The sequence below is a fragment of the Triturus cristatus genome, chromosome 1_1 (assembly GCF_964204655.1).
Source record: "Triturus cristatus chromosome 1_1, aTriCri1.1, whole genome shotgun sequence".
NCBI classification, from domain to species: domain Eukaryota; kingdom Metazoa; phylum Chordata; class Amphibia; order Caudata; family Salamandridae; genus Triturus; species Triturus cristatus.
In genome coordinates this window covers 102,573,727-102,596,262 of record NC_140579.1, presented here as the reverse complement: position 1 = coordinate 102,596,262, position 22,536 = coordinate 102,573,727, and the positions used below count along the sequence as shown (strand labels likewise).

General features: G+C 45.3%; 1 protein-coding gene across 1 annotated transcript in view; it reads right to left on the bottom strand.

Moving 5' to 3' along the window:
• Positions 1-1,551: 1,551 nt before the first annotated feature.
• Positions 1,552-22,536, bottom strand: part of LOC146869633 (putative E3 ubiquitin-protein ligase MARCHF10) — a 461,326-nt gene continuing 440,341 nt past the window's right edge. The window contains exons 10-12 of the mRNA XM_085608984.1: positions 11,051-11,098; positions 10,262-10,304; positions 1,552-4,112 (exon numbers count right to left, since the gene is read on the bottom strand). Of these exons, the coding sequence (XP_085465110.1) occupies positions 4,051-4,112; positions 10,262-10,304; positions 11,051-11,098 (153 nt within the window). The 3' untranslated portion in view covers positions 1,552-4,050. The remainder of the gene's footprint in view (positions 4,113-10,261; positions 10,305-11,050; positions 11,099-22,536) is intronic.

Sequence of the window (22,536 nt, the reverse complement as noted above, 5' to 3'; positions counted from 1 at the left end):
AATCGAGGACGTTGATGCTATCCTCCCTCTCTCCCCCTGTCTCTCTCCCTGTCTCTCTATCCCTGTCTCTCTCTCCCTGTCTCCCTCCCTCCATCGCCCTCCCTCCGTTGCCCTCCCTCCGTCGCCCTCCCTCCGGTGCCCTCCTCCCTCTGTCTCCCTCCTCCCTCTGTCTCCCTCCTCCCTCTCTGTCTCCCCCTCTGTCGCCCTCCTTCTGTCGCCCTCCTCCCTCTGTCTCCCTCTCTATCTCCCTCTCTGTCTCCCTCCCTCTGATTCCCTCCCACTGTCTCCCTCCCTCTGTCTCCCTCCCTCCGTCTCCCTCCCTCTGTCTCTCTCCCTCACTCTGTCTCCCTCCCTCCCTCCGTCTCCCTCCGTCTGTCTCTCTCTCTCCCTCTGTCTCCCTCCCTCTGCGTCTCTCCCTGTCTCCCTCCCTCTCCCTCTGTCTCCCTCCCTCTGTCTCCCTCTCCCTCCGTCTCCCTCCATCTCCCTCTGTCTCCCTCCGTCTCCCTCCCTCAGTCTCCCTCCCTCCGTCTCCCTCCCTCTGTCTCCCTCCCTCCGTCTTCCTCCCTTCTCTCTCCCTTCCCCTGTCTCCCTCTGTCTCCCTCCCTCTCCCTCTGTGTCTCTCCCTGTCTCCCTCCCTCTCCTACTGTCTCTCTCCCTCTGTCTCCCTTTCCCTCCCTCTCCCTCCATCTCCGTCTCCCTCCATCTTCCTCTGTCTCCCTCCATCTCCCTCCTTCCCTGTCTCCCTCCCTCCGTCTCCCTCCCTCCGTCTCCCTCCCTCCATCTCCCTCCCTCTGTCTCCCTCCATCTCCCTCTCTCCGTCTCCCTCCCTCCGTCTCCCTCCCTCCGTCTCTCTGTCTCCCTCCCTCTATCTCTCCCTGTCTCTTTCCCTCCCTCTGTCTCCCTCCCTCTCCCTCTGTCTCTCTCCCTCTATCTCTCTCCCTCGGTCTCCTTCCCTGTCTGCCTCTCCCTCTCTGTCTCCCTCCCTCCCTCTGTCACCCTCCGTCTCCCTCCCTGTCTCCCTCCCTCTCCCTCTGTCTCTCTCCCTCCCTCTCCCTCCGTCTCCCTCTGTCTCCCTCCCTCTGCCTCCCTCCATCTCCCTCCCTCCGTCTCTCTTCCTCCGTCTCCCTCCCTCCGTCACCCTCTCTCCCTCTCCCTCCCTCCGTCTCCCTCCATCTCCCTCCCTCTGTCTCCCTCCCTCTGTCTCCCTCCCTCCGTCTCTCTCTCTGTCTCCCTCCCTCTATCTCTCCCTGTCTCTCTCCCTCCCTCTGACTCCCTCCCTCTCCATGTCTCTCTCCCTCTGTCTCACTCCCTCTGTCTCCCTCCCTCCCTCTGTCACTCTCCATCTCCCTCCCTCCGTCTCCCTCCCTCTGTCTCCCTCTCCCTCCTTCTCTGCCTCCCTCTGTCTCTCTCCGTCTTCCATCCTCTCCCTCCCTCCCTCTGCCTCCCTCCTCTCCCTCTGTCTCCCCCAGACTGCGCCTCTCTGTCTCCCTCTCTCTGTCACCCTCTGTCTCCCTCCCTCTCCCTCCCTCCCTCACCCTCTGTCATCTCACCCAGTGTGTGTGTCAGCCCTCAGCCCAGGCTGAGACAGCTTCCCAGCGCGCACACATAGCCGCACTGAGACAGATTCCCAGCGCACACACACAGCTGCACCCGAGTACTTCACAGGTCTTTAAAAGACCATTTACATGTTAATAAAGCTTTGTTGTATTTCACCTCTTAGGCCCTTGCATCTCCACTTTGACAATCACTGGAATACCCCGGCCCCCACAGATCAGAGTCAGGGCTGCTGCAACCAGCAGTGTTTGCTATCACTATTTAATTTTTTTTTTTTAAACCACAGGTAGGATGTCTGTAAGGTCCGCGGGCCGCCAAGGAAGGCTTGCCGGGCTGCTGGCGGCCCTCGGGCCGTACTATGAGTAACCGTGGTATAGAAGATGGCAGAGTATTTCTCTATTGTCATTTGTCTTGATGTTGGCGGTAAGACATTCAATGGTGGTGTAACTGAAGGTGTTCACTTCCATAATGGCAATGTTGTTCTTATGTATGATTGCTATACCTCCACCCCTTTGATCTTTTCTGTCCTTGTTGATGAAAGTGTAGCCTGGGGCCACCAACACATCTAGGATTGGAGCGGAGAGCTCATTAAGCCAAGTCGCAGTGATGAACGCAATGTCAATGTCATGGGAGAGAATGGTTTCTGCTAGTTCTGTTGCATGTTTGGAGGCTGATCTGCGGAACCCACTTTGTTGTGTTTCTTTACGAAAGGGGCCCTGGGTAAGATAGTGAGGAGGGCCGGTGGTCTTGGGAAATTCAGGGGGCAGAGACTCCTTCCGAAACTGGTGATCACTTGGATCTTGGATTTAGGGGAGGCTGTGGGGGGAGAGTTGTATGTTAAAGATAGCTCCGCTGCTTCTTTTGCGGACATAGCGACTTTAGTTCTTCTGGGTCTTTGTGCTCGGTTCTCTGTATCGGTTTCTATGGGTCTCTGTGTCAGGGTCACGGGGGTGGTAGGTAACTCAATCGGACGTGGCATGTTGTCAAGTCTTAGTTGGGTGGAGCTGGTCAGAGTGGGAGTCTGGGGAGGAGTTATCCTTGGCTGTCGTTCCCTGTCGAGGTTGGTTAAGATTTCCCTCAGGAAAGGGATTAAGGTATGTGGCGAAGGGTAGGTGAAGAAATGATGAGGCCCAGTGTTACCTCTGGGGCAGTTGCGGCGACTCGTACTGCGAAGTGGTGGGGCGGGGAGTGGGGGAACACAAAAATAAAAAGTATAAATAAAATTAAACGTACTTGCTCCGACGGCTGCCGCCTTGCTCTTGATCTTCCAATCCTAGTCAAGAGCTTGCTGCACACTGCACAGCCTCCCAGCTCCCTATCCCAGCATGTGAGCAGTGCTGGAATTGGTCTGAGCGCCTCGGTTCGGCACTCAGACATACACTGGGAGACTGTGTTGGTTTCTCCACCTAGTTGTACAAAACAGCTTGGTGGAGAAAGGCTAAATGCGCATGACAGTTTGGCCGCCCTCACCCCTCCTCCCTCGTGTTGCAGCTGCAGTGTCAGTATGGGAGTCCATGCCCCTCTCTCAGATCGCAGCCTGCAGGGCTAAAATAAAATAAATGTTTTATTATCATATTATTCTTATCCTTTGCCTCTGCTGGCTTTCAGCAGGGGGGATACGCACCTCCACCATAATGGAGGAGCCGCCACTACTCTGGGGCTTATTTAGAAGCCCATTGCGCCGCAATGCGTCACTTTTTGCACAAAAACAATCATCACCGCAGCGCGGGCACCCTTGCAAAATGACCCAAGTGTGCCTGTGCTGGAACATGGCAGCCAATTGTGCGCCAGCGCAGGTGAAAGCCCAGGGATGCGTTGTATTGTTGCTAATGCAACGCATCCCTGTGCTTTGAATATGACGAAGCTCGGCGCAGTAAAATGACTTGCAGCGCTGCGTCATTTTCTTTGGATGATGCCCTCTGTGTTTAGGTTGAATGGCGAACACAGCAACAGCAGAGGTATTAAAGCTTCCAGGAACACCTTCTTCAGGGGGCACCAGAGAAGCTTAAGTCTCGTCGGAAGATGCTGTGAGAGTGGGCAGGACTGTGCATTGTGGGTAATGGTGGTGGCATCTAAAACATCAAATGTAAAGCACAAAGCTGGAACTCTTCAACTGTCCGCCACGATAATGCAGATGAATACACTTTGTGAAAAGCAAGGTAATATATATGATCTTTTCGATTGCCGTGGACAACCTCATAAAATGTAAAGAAATCAATTAAATGGATTTTAAAAATCGCTGGAGCCCACCCGCAGTCTTTGGCCCCACACTGCATGCACTGCTGTTCGGTCCACTAATTTTGAGCAGCTCTATCATTTGCATATTTATTTAACTGCCTTATTCTACATGGCCCTCAACAGGAGAGCCACGCCCACTGGAGGTACACATGGCTGAAGCATTAGCCTTCCGGCTCACACAGAATCTTTTGAAATAACATGAGAAAAAGGAATCTTGTCCTCCTGTCTTGAATGAGGGTCTACTGGATGAATCTCTTCTCACGCAGTGCTGCTGGAGCTTCTTTGTTCACTCTCCTCTCCACTGTCTCCTGATTCTGCGTCTGTAAATTGTAACAGAACTGTTAAACCTTAGATTCCAGCTTCGTACACAACCTATTACTTCCTCAGCCTATTCAGCTATTGCTTTCACCTTAGGGTATATTCACTCAAAATATGACTCCTTCCTAAAAATCTCTGAAAGTTTGCTCTGTTTACTAAACTCAGTCTGAGGTGTTATTAGGATTATCCAGGATGGCACAAATTATTTGTTTACAATCTTCTTCATTGAAATTAGTAAATGTTACAAACGCACAGCATAATTAGCAATTTTACATATGAGGCAAGCACAACATTAACACTGTACCTTAAAATCGGAATAAACTCAACAATGCTCTTAAGAAAAACACAGCTGGAGGGGAAATATGATTAGGACATTCAGATCATAGACATATTTGTACAACACACTGTAACTCCCAAGTGCCTTCAGAGAACTGAAGGGTGGGGTGATAGACCCTAGACTATGAAAACTGTCATACCCAGGTGACCTCATGTATATTCTATGGTGACAGAGTGTGACTTCAATCAGTTACCTCAGAATAAGTTCTTTATGAACAGTCCAACAGGAGCAGATAGGTCTTTCAAGCTTAACCCATCTCTTTCCTCCAAAATGTGTCTTTTGAATAATCCAGGAAGATACAATGGCCAAATAGAGGGGCCTATTCATAAGGGTAAAGTCACATATGAGTAAACTGCATGTACAAGTTTACTCACATGCTTTCCAGTAACTTTACTACTTTAGGATATTCACCATTTACAACTGTAAACTACCCAAAAGTGTAGACTTATATGTCCTTACCCTATGAATTGTAACTTTGCACAGGTAGGAGGAGATCTCTTCCACCAGGGCAGGGATCTCTATATTGCATAGTAGAGGAAAAAGTTAAAAACGTTTATTCAAGTTAAAAAAACATCTGAAAAATATTTTTGTGTTAAATATTAATGTTATTTGATTTTACATGTCTATTTTAAATGTAGACTATTATAAATTAAAATAAAATAATTTTTCTGAAGCTTATTAAAAAACTTTCCACCTAAAAGAATGCTTTCATTAGGTATTCATAAATATTAAAAGTCGTGTAGAATTTACAGTATTTGTACTTATTTTTTAATAAATATTAACCCCTTGCATGCCCGCCCCTTTCCCCGCCCAGTGCCGCGCTTTGTATTAGCGGGCGGAGTTCATGACGAGCTGGACTCGTCATGGGCACAGCGCCACCGCAGCCCATGACGAGTCCAGCTCGTCATGGGCACTGAAGGGGTTAATGTCCCATTAATTCTTATATTTAAAAAATATCTATAAAATAAGTTAAAACAAATTGATAACATTTAAAAATGAAATAAAATATAATTTTATTTTTAAACAGTTTAAATGTAATTAATTTTACATTAATTCCTATGGGATTTTATTGTAGGTCCCTACCTTCATTTCTTTCTATGGGAGTGTGTTGCAGTACCTGTGAGCAACCATGGGTGGTACTAAACATACTCCAGCTCTGAGCTGGAGTGCATTTATGACTGTTTTGGGTCCTTTTTAGGTCTCGGCTAGCGAAGGCTGCGCTTGCGCAGTCTCGCTCGCGAGATTTAATGATTTCAGTACGGGGCTTGAACCCGCCCCTCTTCTCCTTTGGCTGGCTTCCTAAACGGAGGCCAGCCATTGGAGGAGAGGGGCGTCTGTCCGTTTAAGCCCCGTCTTTTTCGGATTCGGGGCATGTTTTTTACTTTTTTTCTCTCCTCTGGAATGTAAACATTCCAGCCAATGGCAAGAGGAGAGAAAGAAAAACACGCCCCCGAATCCGAAAACGCCGCTGCGTGTCTCCCGTCTTTGTCATTCTACTCCTCTCCACCCAGATCCCTTGCCACTTGCTTATTGACTCGTTCCATGCACAGAAAGCTTTTTTTGTGCCTTTTAATCATACTTTTGCGACTTTGTTTCCATATTTAACACTTCCTTTTCATACCCATTGTCTGTCGCTTCCACACTTTTTCATTAAATGCCTTCCTCTCTTCGTTGATGTCTTTCTGTCTGCCTTATTCCATGTCATTTTTACTTTATCCATGGTTTCTTATAAAATCTGGTTTCCTCAACGTTGAAAAATGAATGTCAATTGTCTGGAGTCTATCTCCCACACATGTGTATCTACATTACACCTGCTCAACTGATCTGCCTCCTCGTTGTCCAATCCTAAAATGTACTTTGCCATCAATGAAACATTGTTGATGATCGCGCATCTCCAAATCCTCTGCGCTTCCTTTGAAAGTAGTATTGATATTGTTCCTCCTTGTTTCTGAATATAATACAGTGTTGTCGTATGGTCTGTCTGATCATTGCATGACAGTCCCTAACTAAAGACAGAAAGGTTTTCAGCTCTAGCCCGACGGCTCTCAGCTCCAATACGTTTATGAGTAACCACTGCTCCTCCTTTGTCCATTCACCATGTACATTATTATTGCATGGATGTGCTCCCCATCCTACCATAGAAGAATCTGTAGTCAGGTAAACTTGCGCCTTTTCCAGATGCAGCACCTGACCTTTGAAAACATTCTTGAGTTGCATCCACCAATGAAGAGCCTGCCTCATGATCGATGTTAGTTGGGCTATATATCGTCCCATCCACCACTTATTTGCTGTAATTGCCCTTTTAACTCCTACTAAATAAATCTCATCCGAAGTCGACAATGAGGAATCAATAGAATGCATGAAGAAATAGTCCCTAGAATCGCCTTGAGCATCCTCACTGATACTCGTTCTTTTCCTTTCAATATATACACTTGTTTCATTAACTTTTTGCCTCTTTCCTGTGAGGGAAATACCATCCCTTTTGATGTTATTATTCTCCCACCTAAAAAATACCAAATCCCTGTTTGGTTGTAGATGTGATTTTTTGATAGCAAGACCCAACTTCGAAAGCACTTCGGGGCATATTATCAAGCACGGCGTTAAAATTATCGCCGCTTTAGGGGCAGAAAACTGCCACTAAAGCGGCGATAATGGGCTTGATAATATGCCGCAGAGAATTCCAATAGAAGCCCATGTTGACACCAGAACATGGACTTCAATGGGAATTCTCAAGGGCATATTATCAAGCCCATTATTGCCGCTTTAGCGGCAGTTTTCTGCTGCTAAAGTGGCGATAATTTTAACGCCATTTCTTGGTAATATGCCCCTTTCGTTGTAAAACTGGTCATATTCTTCACCTTCTGCAGTTTGCTTGCTTTTATAAATCAGCAGTCCAGGTACGGATATACCATACCTCCCGTTCTCCTTATATACGCTATCGAAGCCATGCACTTTGTAAAGACTCAAGATGCTGATCTTAGACCGAAATGTACGGTTTCAAATTATTAGTGCTCATTGTCTGTGATTTTTGTGAATGGGTATATTGGAATATGCATCCTCCAATTCTATTGAACTCAGAAGATCCCTTTTCCTTATAAATGGAAGAATCTCCTGTAATATGATCATGGGAAAACTCTGTATCTTTATGAATGTGTTCAACTCTGTAATCAAATATTGGACGGTACTTTCCTGACTTTTTCAACATGAGAAAGAATCTCGAGAAGAAGCTCTTGAAATCCTCCACCAATGGCACCCTCCCAATAGCTTCCTCATTACTTTTATCTCCTTCTTCAGCTTCCTCAAATGTCTGTGCTTCTCCATTTCTGGTGGAACTGATGATGGCGCCTCCAGAAATTCTAAACATAACCTTGTCTCACAACGTGAACATACTTTTGTCTGATGTTATTTACTACCAACTTCTCACACAAAACTGCATTCTTCCTCCCACTGGCAGCTGAACATGAGAGGAAATATTGACCAGAAAGTCATAATTGTCCTCTTTTTCCCTCAAATCTTGAAGGTTGACTACCTCTGTACACTCTTCCTTGTTCATGCCTATATCCTTGTCCTCTCAGTGGCATTTGCTGTCCATATGTACTGAACTGCCCATATGAGCCATACTGCCTGTATGGATGAAAAGCATTCCTTATTGCCCTTGACGTTACAGTCGGAATTTCCTGCTAAATCCTCGGTATGTCTGTTAATTTTGCAGCATCCCCTGAGAGGGAGCCGTCTCTGTATCTGCCTTTAGAGCCTGTACAACCTCATACACCTTTTTATGGAACACATGATTGCCCTCAAATGGCATGCCCATCACACGTGACTGGACTTCTGGTGGAAACAATGTGGTTTTCAACCAGCCATATCTCCTTGTAACAGTAACATTTCCAATCTGCCTAATGTTGCGGCATCCATTGCCACATCCATCAACGAGGGGGAAGCTTGTTCCCCGTCTCCTAAAACTGCCTTTGCCATCTCTCTATCTTCTTCCGGCAACTGTTGTAGGAGAGGTGCCAAATTGCTCCACAACTGCCTATCATATCTTGCCACAATCGCTGATATATTAGCAATTTGAACTCCATTAGCTGCCAACACAATAAGTCTCTTCCTCGTAGAGTTCCGTTTAGTGCCTTCTTTATCTATTGGTGCTGTACAATGGGATGAAGGATTCCTTGCCCTCCGTTGAGCCTCTGCCGATATCCCTGAATCAGTAGGTGCCTGGTTCAAGGTACAATCTGCTGCATCATCCGTTGCTTTGTATTTTATTTCTATTCACTGAGGCAAACGCGGGATTCTGCATCATCGCTAGATCCTCTTTCCACCGATCTAGAACAGGTATTGAGTGTGTGTTTCTTTGAGCCTTTTTCTTGAAATCCAAATTATATAGATTTAGATGTCCAACGTCAGTGTCCAGCAGAGTACAAAGTAAGAGAGGTGATATTCTCAGTCTCTCTATTTTGTCTCTTATGAAATTCTCTTTTCCCTGTTCCAACTATTGGCCAGCATACCTTGCAGGGGGCCAAAGTACAAGGTTAGTGCTGACTGACACTTTAGTCCCCTTCCATTGTAGGGGTCTCCTTTGGTACAGATTCCTTCATGGACATCAAATAAAGATAACCTCAGGTGAATTCCACTGTAAAATAGACAGGCATTTTAGCGAATGAGAGATGAAAAAGCAAAAATAAACCGGCACCTCCCTGGAAAGAATAGATCGACAGCTCTCCTCTATACAAGTACTAAAAGCAGCCTCAGGCAGCTGGATCTCCTGCAATCTGATCGCCTCTCAATTAATCCCTTCATGGAAGAAAGTATCTTCTCCACTAAACCCCTTATCCCTAAACCGCATAAACTAGTGAAAGCTGGCAGTTAGTTGCTTTCTCCTCTTACTCCTGAAAAGTACCAAACACGCCCCTCGACCTGGGCCCAGTTCACCCATCCTTAAACAAAGACATTTTAAAACTTACCTTGAAAAAAATCACAGCAGGAAAGTAAAAGAAAAGCCTTATTGAAAGAAGCAGTATGTGTGAGGGGTGAATGGTGATGAAAGGATGTGCAGGCTTGATTAAGTAGTCAACCCTCTCACATGAAGCTCTTTGTGCGTGCAATTCCCACGCTGAGAAGGAGGGAGGGCAGAATGATAGAGTTCTTACAAAGTTAATCAGAAGAAAGTCCTCACCAAAGGGGAACCATACTGGTGGGCATCCTTGCTTTTTTCAAACTAGTGACCACTCCTCATACCCCATGGTGACTACCACCTACTGATGAGTCCTGTACCTATCCCATAAGACTGAACTCTCGATTTCACCATAATGGTGAGCCTACTACCTACCACTATACAGAGAAGCCAATTATCACCTTCATACTAGGCAGATTATTACTCACCAGCAATTCTGGGGTTTGTAACAAACCCCATAACTGCACCACTTCAAACTGCCTCAGGATGGTAAGATCTCTAACTACTCTCATGACACTACATGTCCTAGAGCGAACCTACTATTTGTACCAAACTGCTGACTACTCAACTTGCCTTGCAACTTTGAGAGCTATATCTGCTTCAAAACCGCTGAGTCCTGTGCCTACGCTAAACTGGCAACATCTTTAGTTCTTGCATTCAGGTTAACTTTGCACCATGCCCACTAATTATGCATCTGGTCGCCATACTGAAGAGCGCTCTACCTGCATCGAGTTGCTGCATTCAACCAAAAGATATTAAGGTTTTCTAAAAAATGGTGTCGACAAATACATAATTTAATATCAAACATTATCATATTCCTTGTAAATGACAGTTGCCTGCATGTGTAAATGTCAACCTACTTCCATCAGCCTCTGCTCTAAGCTGGCGGTAGTTTCTGAAGAGCTAGAGAAAAGGAGACATCAGTTAATGAATAAAGCGAAAACAATCCTTAAGAGAGTTGTCTGGGGCACATCCAAAAGGTTGTGAATTGCTGACAGGTCTGGTGAGGAATATCATGGGCATTATTTAGTTACTCCCCAACATCACAGAGCTATTCCCCTAAGAGCAGAAATAACACCTATGAGGTTAATCATTCAAATGCTTGCTTTGGTAGTTGAATGCACGGGCTTCAACTGTTTATATTTATGACATTTTCATGTGTGGGCTTTGTTGTGCTTGTAGAGTGTCTAGTGCAAGACATAGCTGACATCTCCTGTCATAGCATCATCTGGAATGTGGAAGCTGGTGTTGAGTTGTAAGAGAACACTGCTGGCCAGTTAGGAGCCAGGACCTGAAGAGATAAAGGGTAGAGACCAGAAGCTGTATCTGTTTCAGTGACCCTGGAGATGCTCCTAGGGTAGGTATTAATACAGAGCACTGCCTGAGGCCTCACTCAGGCCCCCACCCTGGTGGAGGTACCTGGATCCTGGAACCCAAACTCCCTTCCTCACTCTGAGGGCTGCCGTTTGACAGGTGGACCCAGCCGAACCATCAGGTTTCACTCCTTGACCTGACCAGTACTCAAGTAAGGCTAAGAGAAAGTGAAGAAGAGAGCTGTGTGCGATTATGTTTGCGTGTAGTCAGAGACGTGCTCATGCTATTAAACAGAGAAGGTAGGGAAGGTATGATTATTCAAAGAGACAACTTACTGCCCTAAAGGTGCTTAGTTCAGCCACAGGGATGTATTCACTGGAGTTCTAAGGGGAACAAATATAAAACATGGAGTGAGGCATTCTAACATTGAACTCCTGAATATTAGTATTATATTAGACAGTTGAGCATTTACAGAGCATTACAAGGCGAACCTTTAACAAGAAGGTATGTGCTGTTTTGAGCGTACCCAATTCAGGTTTCCAAGAGGTGATATGACCTCATACATGAAAGAAACGCTTGTCAGAGACTTATTTTTTAATTATAGGTCAGTTTGTGGCACTTGAATGAAACTGATGTTTGACCCCAGGAATTCATATTCAAAGCTCCCTATCTCCCCTAAATGGATACACAGAAATTCAGAATGCTGCTCAGCTTAAATAGAGTTAGACTTGATCCTCTGTTTACCTTACCGCGCCACAGGGTAATTGGGAAAGCTTTTCATGTCGTATTGTTCGCTGCATAGATTGGGCATAGTCCCATAGTGCATATAACCAACCAAAGTCAGGCAAAGGTGTTGCAAATAACAGCCTCACAGCCAAAAATGTGGTTTTAATCTGATCAGTTTTGTGTAATAGAAGAAGGGTAGCAGCTAAGTTATAAACATACACTTATCATAAAGGGGCCATAATTGATCTGGTTACAAGCACCCCACACGTATATAGTGGATAAACTCATATAACTTGACAGGTCTCTAACAACATTAGTAAGCCAACAATCTCAACTAAATTCGAAGTACAGATGCAACATGAATATAAAGAATGTATCCGTAGATACCTTAATATTGTGTGAAGATACCCTAATCTCCACACTAAAGGGCCAATTCACAAACTGCATTTTGTAGTAGTACTTAAGTAGTACAGTAGTACTACAAAATGCTATTCACAACCCTACCAGTGTAAATCTTCAAGTCCACCTCTATTATCTTTTCTATGGGGGATTCTCACACATGTAAGTTTATTATTACTTAGTAGTAAACGTGGGAGGGACCGGGGAAGAGGGTGGCAAAACGAGCACACTTACTACTAACTAGGAGGGACTTAGGGAAGTGGAAGGAGGGGCAGGGAGGGGTTAAGGAAGGGACATGCACCCACCTACAAAAGAGTAAGCCCACTGCTATTCACAAAAGGAACTTCTAAAGCTATCAAAGCCAGAAAGGGATGCAAAATAGCAATAAATTATTTCAGGTCAGAGATGGGGTAAGTCCAGCACCACACATGGCCAACCACTGGTACCGCAACACCCTCCATTCGAAAATAATGGCAGTAGGAACTTAAAATAAAATCCCATAAAATAATGTTAAATTACATTATTTTAAATAGTTGAAAGTATAAATTTAATTTCATGTTAAAAATATTTAAAAGTAAAATGTATAAGATCATGAACTATGCCGACCGTGATGCTATTCTGCGATTCGCCAGGACACACAAAGACTGCTTTATACATGACTCTCGCTCAATCTTGGTATTTCCGGACTACACACGCCTGGTCCAGCATCAACGCCAATCCTTCATGGCCGCGAAGCGCAGACTTAGGGAGTTGAACGTTCAATACATGCTGCTGTATCCGGCCCGGATGCGAGTAATCTACAACTCCAAGTCCTACTTCTTCGACACCCCTGAGGCGGTCTTCGCATGGTCGATGAGCGCCCACATCTCCGAGCAAACTCTCCATCTGCCATAGACTCAGACTCCTCTCGCACTCAGCGGCCACGCCACAACAAGTCCCAGAATCGGTGGGGGCCAGGGTCGGACAGAGTGTCACCGAGCCCTGAGTGACCGCCATGATTGATTCGGACTGCTCCACACTCCAAATGGTGATTCGTAAGACACTGCATATGGTTGAATATATATCTCAGTAATGTCGTTCTTTGGGTGGGTGTGGGACCTTGACCACGGGCTGTTAAGCCTAGGGCATCTTGCACTCCCTGTTTTCTTAGGGTTATAGGGCAGGGTGGGATCCTTTGGTGTGAAATCTGGGTGCCCCGCTTGTTGGGGGTCCGCTGCTCTTTGCACCGCGACAGATGCTCCTTGTTTTTGGTAGTGTCGGGTGGGGGGTTATCCCTTTGGATACGTTGTTTTATAAGTTTTAGATGTTTTTGTACATACAGGCGGTGGGATATTTTTCATACTGTCTTTCATGCAGATCTTCTAGCTCTATTCAGCTTCTACTTCGACTCTAATGACACCCGGTGACGAAAACCCTCTCGGGGACCTAACGGTGGTATCTTGGAATGTGCGGGGGCTACTGAATGAGGTAAAACGTGGGGCTGCTCTACGACAGGCAAAGAGGTATGGGGCAGACATCCTGCTTCTACAAGAAACCCATTTAATGGGAACGAAAGCCCAGTGCCTCGCTCGCTTCGGGTTCTGTCACATCTCCACGGGGGGCTCCAGGGGGGTGGCAGCTCTTATCCATCGCAGAGTTCAGTTTAAATACATTGCACATGGGGCAGATCTTGGGGGCCAATTCCTTTTCGTCACAGGTACGATCTGTGGCGAACAGTTCACTATCGGTGGTATTTATGCCCCCCCCACCATTAGGCGCTACTTTTATTGATAAATTACTGGGGGTCTGGGGTTCCCTTCCGACTGGTTTGACCCTGATGGGGGGCGACTGGAATGATACCATGGGGCCATCAGATCGCCAGCACATCCTCAACTTCCCTCAACCATTGGGTCCGACCAAATTGTACACCCTGGCATCGACTGGGCTGACATATGGCGTGAATTCCACCCTATTGAGCGTGATTACACATATCTCTCGACGGTCCATGGGTCACAGTCCCGACTAGATTACTTTCTTGTCCCCCGGGTTTTTCTTGATAGATTCTCACAGATACAACATCGACCATGTGGTCTGTCTGACCATTCCCCGGTCATAATGCAATTCCACACATGCTCCCGCAGGCCCCCATTCTGCTGGAGAATGTCCCCTTGGCACCTCCGCAATCCGGCCTATCACGATATGCTTAATACAGCGATTACTACCTATCTAGCCGACAACGGCCCCTCTGCTCCCTCGAGCACTAACCTCTGGCAAGCCCTTTAGCCGACCGTTCAGGGCTATGAAATGAGCTATCGCACACAAGTGAAACGTACGCGCCGCAAACAGCTCGATGCCCTAGAAATGCGCCAGGCGTCCCTATCTTCTCAACTCAGTGCCAATCCCTGCCCCATCATTCGCCGCAATTTAGTCCTCGCACAACAAGAACTGTGTCAATATCTGCTGGGCGAAGTCAAAGAGATCTGGGAGGCATCCAAACATCGGATATATCAGTGGGGGGGATAAGTCCAGTAAAATGCTCCACAGATTGTGCCAAGCAGATGGCGCCCCGGCCTTCACATCCACTATTCGTGGTTCAGACAGGTCCTTACACACGTCACCGGCGGGGGTAGCGGAAGAATTTGCGAAACACTTTACATCCCCATACGCCCGAAGGAGCAGATCTCTGCCGAACTTCTAGCGGAGTTCCTTGTGGACATTCCACCTCGCAGACTCCCCGACTCTGCCCGGGAGCGACTGGAGACTCCAATAACACTAGAAGAATTGACTGGCGCCCTCGGTGCGATCCAGCCGGGTAGCGCCCCGGGTCCCAATGGGTCCCCCATGGAATTCCTGCGGTCCCATATGCCTCTATTGGGGTCTCATTAATTGGCGACCATTGTGGACGCATCTGACCTGGCAAGGCTACCAAGGGACTGGCATCACGCGGAGATAGTGCTTTTTCTCAAACCTGGCCGACCCCCTGAGGACCCATCTTCCTATCGCCCTATCTCCCTATCGCCCTATCTCCCTGATACATTTTTAACCCAAATTATTATGGAAAGTCTTGGCCGACCGCCTTAGGGGGGTGTATTACCGATTTGATCCACCCCGATCAGTCGGGCTTCATGCCGCAGAGGGCCACTAGACATAACATCAGAAGAGTCCATAACGCCATCGCTGCGGCCCCCGCTTTAGGCCGTCCTGCTGCCCTACTGCTAGCCGATATCGACAAAGCATTCGACTCACTAAGTTGGGTCTACCTTTTTCAACTGCTCGAGGCAATCAACTTTGGACCCCGTTTCTTGGCTTATATACGCCTGCTGCATACGGACTTGACGGCATCAGTTCGAATTGCGGGACACGGCTATCGCCCATTTCCGATCCAGAGGGTTACCTGCCAGGGTTGCCAACTGTCTCCATTGTTGTTCGCCCTGGCGGTCGAGCCTCTGGCGGCCTGGGTCAGAAGTGACCCGGTGCTCAGGGGATTCGATTGGTCCGGCTCAAGATGGGATCGCATAGCATTATATGCTGATGATGCTCTCTTTTTTATGACAGACCCGTGGTATTCTGGACCCCGTATATTAGAAATTCTTAGGGTATTTGGGGGCACCACCGGCCTCCACGCTAATCCAGCTAAATCCATCCTCTTCCCAGTGTGTGGACATCAAGGCCGTGAATCGTGGGCCGCGCAGCTGTCCCCGGCCACAGATGGGTTCAAATATCTGGGGATCTTAATTTCCCCGTGCCCCAAGATTTCATGGACACATAATATCACCCCATTGTTGATCAGCCTCAAAAACGAAACAACAATATGGTCTGCTCTACCTTTATTCCTATATGGGCACTCAGCCATCTTTAAGATGGTTTCCCTGCCTCGGATCTTATTTCACCTCCAAAATTTCCCCTATCCTATCCCTCGTGCGTGGTTTGCTCAAGTAGCGCAATACAAAACAATTTCCTTTGGGGCAGTGGAGCTGTTCGCGTGGCGCTCCGCACTGCGTACAATCCACGTATTGTGGAGGGATCGCAGCTGCTGACATTTACTCATATTACGTTGCATCTCACATCCTCGTAATCAATGAATTATGGTATAATTCTCCCACTGATCCGGCTTATGCTATTGAACACGCCGCGATGGAACAAGTCCCCCTACTTCACTTATTATATAGCTACACAAGGCTAGACCATTTACCACCAGCTGGCAGACAAGCCTTACAGTTATGGAAGGCCAAGACCAGACAAATGGATTGGAAAGGGCGATTTACTTGACAGAACCCCTTATGGCATGGTACATACCTCAGAACTGCGGGTTCCGGGGATGGGTCTTGGTGGGGATTTCGACCCTTGGAGATGTTTTGAGGGGCGCTACTTTAAAATCATTTCAGCAATTACAGACTGATTTTGGCCTCCATAAGTCGCAATTTTATAAATTTTTACAGCTCCGACACACACTCTCCCCCCAGCTCCGAAATTTTTAGACTCTTCCTGAGTTCCAGCCCTTGGAGGGTCGCCTGTTGATGGGAGACCTTGGACTACACAAAATTAGGCAAATATACCAAACTCTGACGACACACATTCCCACCACTCTTGACAAGACCCGACTGGCCTGGCAGGCAGATATTCCCGAATTGACGGATGACGATTGGGCAGAAGCGATTGCCAGTCCGAGGGGTGCGGCAGTCTCCACGCGTTACAGGCTCATCCAATTCAAATATTTACATAGAGTTTATTACACGAGGGTACGACTATGGCGAATGGGGGTTATTCAGTCCCCAGTGTGTCTGCGGTGTGGCAGAGAGGACGGGTCCTTCTTCCATATGATATGGACTTGCACGGCCCTACAGCCCTTTTGGAACAGAGTAGGTCATGTTTTAATGAGGTGCTGGGGTGGGTGCTCCCACTGGACCCACGGCTGGTTTTGTTGCATTCCACTGACGACATTGGGGGGAACCGATACAAACAACATCTATTGTTCCTCACCCTTACTATTGCAAAATGGGATATAGCGCAGGGATGGAAGGCATCATCTCCCCCGACTATTGGCAAATGGAAGTCCGAATTGGATAGGTGTATGGGAGCCGAGACTGCAGTATTTGAGGCTAGGGGCTGCCCACGGAAACTTCACACGATATGGATGCGGTGGGCGACATATCGTGGAATCGACCTGCACCCCCTACCTGAGGAGGACTCATGAGCGGCTCCCTGCCATGTGTCCCCCAAGTTCTTATCACTTGACTGTCTTATTATCTTACTGAGATGTATATTTTGAATCTGCTGAATCATGTGCTGTACCTCGAAATTTGACCACTGTCTGCATATTATTTAGATTATTATTTTACCTGCATGCTCAGCAGGGTTTGTTTATTTTCATGGAAATGGTTATTGATGCACATATTGTCCAAATGATTCAACGTGCCACTGTGGGGCTGTCGCCCAATGTATTGCAAAATGACCAAATAAAATCTGTTGTTAAAATTTTTAAAAAAAAGTTAAATGTATTATTTAATTATAAACTATATTAACAACCGTTTTTGAATGTATAAATCAATGTTACACTATGGGGTCGATTACGATGCCGTTCGGAAAGGCTCTGAACGGCATTCGGTTCGACACAATCCGATTCGGAAGGCTTGTTTCCGACCGACTCGGCAACATTTCTGACTGACCGATTACGATGGTCGGAATCTGTTCGGACTGTCAAACTCGGTTCCGAGTCGCATCCGAATGGCATTCGGAGACACCGAGTTGGTCGGAGCCGACTCGGAGCCGACTCGGAGCCGACTCGTCCGTGTCTACGGGCCGCATTTCCGACCGAGCGATTACGATGTCGGATCCCGACAGCCTTTCCGAATCGGTCTTTCCGGCATGGATCGGCTGTCGGAATCCGACGTTGGGGTCCCGTACCAGGCCCCCCTTCACCCAGAGGCCTCCGAATGGGCCCCATGGGAGTACCCATGGGACTCCTCTTTGTAACTATGCACAGTGTGGCAGGCATTATGGGGTACCCGCCACAGGGTGCAAGGTTTTCCGCACCCACCGCTTTTTTCAATGGGAGCCTTTGTTGTCTGTAGGAACACAGGCTCCCATTGAAGTCAATGGAAGTCAGACCGAATGGTGTTCGGAAACATCGTAATCAGTCGGTCGTACTCCCCCAACCCGAGTTGGTCGGTAACCATTCCGAAACAGATTCGGTAGGAATGTTTTCCGAACGACATCGTAATCGGCCCCTATGTTTTGTATTAAATTATAGTTAAAATATTTTTAATTAATTACCAGTAGTTTACACACTGGCAAAAAAAATTAAAGATGATATTTCCTCATGTGAAAGGACATGCGAGGTTGGGTGACATCGTTTATAGCAGCAATTATACTGTGTATTAGAAAACTCTCAAACTGGAGATGTGACCATGGTTCCGCAGATCGGAAGCACATGTAACAATGCTAATTCACATGTACATTTATGCAATGTGTTTCTCTTACGAAAACGTTAATAAAAATACTTGGCAAAAAAAAATACTTTTAATTATTTCAATATATAATTTTTAATTTTTAATAATGCATTATTAAAACATTTTTTTACTTTAGGTGGGAATTAATTGAAGATTTAATTCAAAATTACTAATGCTGTAGTTTTTTTATTTTGCTCTACATTTAAAATAAATATATAAATTAATTTACATTAATATTTTCATAAACCTATTTTAACTATTTTGTTTTTACTTTTCCACATACTTTACCATGGGGAGACTCCACAGTCGAGGTGTAACTCGTCCTCTGGCAAAGTATAGAGAAATTCCAAAAAGCTTATTAAACTTTATATATTAAATTATTAACAAGATTGTTCTGTTAAATTTGAATGTATATTTCATTTATATTATTTAAATGTGGAGCTAAAAACAAAAATGGTATAGCACTATTAACTAGAGGCAACAAACCAGGAATCCACAGCAGCTGCAGGGAGCAACAGAGAGCATGGTCTTGAGACGCCTCAAGAAAATCACCCATACAGTGCCCATGCAATTGTAAAATTCTCAGAGCGGTGCCCCAGCAGCTGTTCTGTGCAATAATAAAATGGTGCTCCAGCAACCGCAAAATACACAAATAAATTAATTTACATAAATTAACATACCTCAGTAATGTCCTATTTGTCAGGGGTCAATGCAACACCTCAACAGTCCAACATTGGAAGGGCACAAAAAAACGAACCGGAAGTTGTGGGAAAGGGAGGGGTTTATTCTTCCTGGCTCTCTCTTTTCATTAAAAGAGAAGACAGCTTTGCAAGGGTGATCGGGAGGAGTGAATAGGCACAACCACTCCATTAGTAAGGAATTGGACAAGGTTAGGAGGTAATGAATCTTGAATGTAAATTTTTTTTTTACATTAAAAACATTTTTGTCAACTTGAAATTAAAAAATAAATTTGCACCCTAATTTTTTATTATGCATTACTAACAATTAAAATTGATGTATGAAATGTAAGTATTTCAATTAGGTTTTAATAACACTTATTGTCAAATTAATTTTTAAATGCAAAAAGTTTATTAAAATATTTTATAGTTAAATTAAAAATGTGTACAGCTTTTATGTATTTATTTGTACATTAAATTAATTTTTTTGCTATTTTAAATTATTTAGTTTAATTTAACGTTATTTCATAAGGGGTTTACATTTAGGTACTAGCCTCTGTTATTTTCTATGTGAGAGTATTGCAGTACCAGTGGTTGGCCATGTGTGCTCCTGAACTTACTACTGTGTTTTTTTATTTTAGTAGTAACCTACACTCGTAACTTTGGATACCCCGACATGTAAGTCTACACTTTTGAGTAAGTTTACACTCAAACGTTGTAAATAGCCAAAAGAGGTAAAGTTACTCAAACGTGAAGTCATAAGGTTACACATGTAAATTACTCACAAGTGTAAACTCCTGTTGTGAATAGCCCCGTAGGTCTATTTACCAAGAACATCAAAAAACCTATGTCCTAGTTGAACATTACAACTCCTCTATTCTTAACATTATGGCCACTTTAGCAACCATCTTCAAGAAAGAAAGAAGAGAATCTGCCAAAGGCTGTCTACACCTGCCCTTAACCTAGAGACACAATGCATTCATGCACGGGAGCGCAAGTAGAAAAAAACAGCCTACACCCATCATAACTAAACACCAGGAACACTTAACAACAATTATCAATCTAACATACTGAACAAAAAAGCCACTTTAAAAACCAAATGACATCATCAAAGAATCAGATGAAAAAACTATTCAACATTGCTAAAACCCAAACTACAGTTACTTATGAACATCATTAGAGCACAGATGAACCATGCGCAGAACTGCCTAACTTCTTTGACAACAAAATCCAAACGATCTGTTATTTTAATGGTCTACACAATGATTACCTCTGATTCTACCTCCTATGTACAAGAACTAAAAGCAACCTCAGGCAGCTGGATCTCCTGCAACCTGATGACCTCTCAATCTCTTCGCGGAAGAAACTATCTTATCCACTAAACCACCCACCCTTGACCCTAAACCACCTATCTTGATCACCTCTCAAATAAATCCTTTCATGGAAGAAAGGATCTTCTCCATTAAACCACTTATCCCTAAAGCACATAACTTAGTGAAAGCTGGCAGTTGATTTCTCCTCTTACTTCTGAAAAGTACCAAACAGGCACTTTGACCTGGGCCCAATCCACCCATCCTTAAAGAAAGACATTTTTAAAACTCGCCTTGAAAAAATCCGAAGCTGATCCGATCAGCAATGAAAACTAATCCCAACCACAGGGTTACCTTTTACTCCAAAGATCATGAAAATATTTGTAGCAAAATAATATTCATGAAAATAAACTACTAAACAGCGCACAGCAATTAAATGACAATGACCAACATCACAGATGATGCATATAAAGTGCTGTAACAAGGTGAATGAAGCAGGGCTTCTGAACCAACGATACAGTTGCCCATGACTTACTCAACAGCACTTTTTATTTTGGGAAAACGATACTAAATATTTCAGTTCTTATCTAGATGAATGGTTCTAGGTTGTGATAAATAACAACACTTTCTCAAACGGATTTGGAACTCAATTTGGTGTCCCATAAGGTCAATTGTTGCACCTTTTGTTTTTACTTAGTTACTAGAACTATTAATGGATTTCCTAAACACCTCTTGCCTGTCATTTCACCAATGCAGCCAAGCCTCAATATTTTCAAGACAGCATCTGTAAATCTCCAATAGTATTAAAACAATCTTTGAGCCACCCAAACCTAACTCAGACATCCAGGAATGGATCAAGACAATCACGGCACTAAACTGCCCGCCTACCATTGTTGACTCTGCAAAATCCCTGGGAATAACCCTTGACGGCAGCTTGAATATGCACAGCCATATAAACGCGATGGCCAAAACGGCTAGATTCCACCTGAGCTACCTAAGAAACCTAAAACCCTTCCTCGAGAGGTCCGACCTTAAAATGGCTACCCAGGCCCTTGTCATCTCCAGGCTTGAATATGGATGCTCTACTCTCGCAGGGCTACCCAAGAACTCTCTGGCCCCACTGAAAGCCTGCCTCAACTCCGCTGCCAGACTCATAACGGGCTCAAAAAAATTTGACCACATCTCTCCCCACCTCAAAGCTCTGAACTGGCTGCCCCTGGAGGCCAGAATACAATTTAAACTGGCCTGCATAACTCACAAAGCTCTATACGCGAACTCACCGACATTTCTTGCACAAAAACTCGTGATATCCGGACAGGCCAGAAATTCCCGATCTGCCAAAAACCTGCTGTTGCAGCCAGCAAAATTCCGGAAGAAAAAAACCTACAATCGAGCCTTCTCTGGAGCCGCTCCAAGAATCTGGAACTCTATACCACCCGCCGTTAGAAGACTCCCGTCCTTGGCACACTTTAAGAGGGAGACCAAAACTTTCTTAATGGGAAAATACCTCATCTAGCGAACCCCTTACTTTCAGACTTACCGCGTGTGCCCTATAACTGCCTGCTCAAACTTTTTATCCCATTTGTAGCGTCAACTGCAGCTAGGATGCACCTCGTGGATTGGAAACTTTGTTTTGTATTGTTACTCTGCATACTTTAATTTTTCTCCCTCAGGTAGCTTGAACTTGAAATTGAATCTCCCCCTGTATCCCTTTCTCTCCCAGTGTGATCCCTCCCGTCCCTACGTCTTACTCCCCCCTCAATCCTGTAAAGCGCTCTGATACCCTCACGGGTCTGGTTCGCGCTATATAAAACTGTAAAAATAAAATAAAAAAAACATGAGCTTAGCAACCCGGGCTGCCTTTCAGGCCCTATCTCTCCATCTAAGGAGGTGTGTGCTTCCTTAGTAGACTTTATTTCTAAAATTGAGAAGATTAAAAACTCTGTGAAAGGCAGAAATGAATGGACTAACCTAGGATACGTGATAGATGGAGAGACACCCCTAGTAGATGAAGTGTTGAAGCACACTGAATACATTCCTATCAATGTTGAGGGTGCCATTTTCAGTTTAAATGCAAATAAAATGGAGTGCTCAATTGAAAAAGTGTTCCTTTTGCTATTTCGAGCTAGTACAACATGTAGTAGATCTGGTAATACGTCATCCATTCATTGCTACCTCACTAAAGCCAAATACAGACTATTGTTCTTCCTTTCGTGAAACAGCTGAATGAAAATCCTTCTGATCTCTTCTGGCCTTAGAAATGACTGACCAATATCATTGT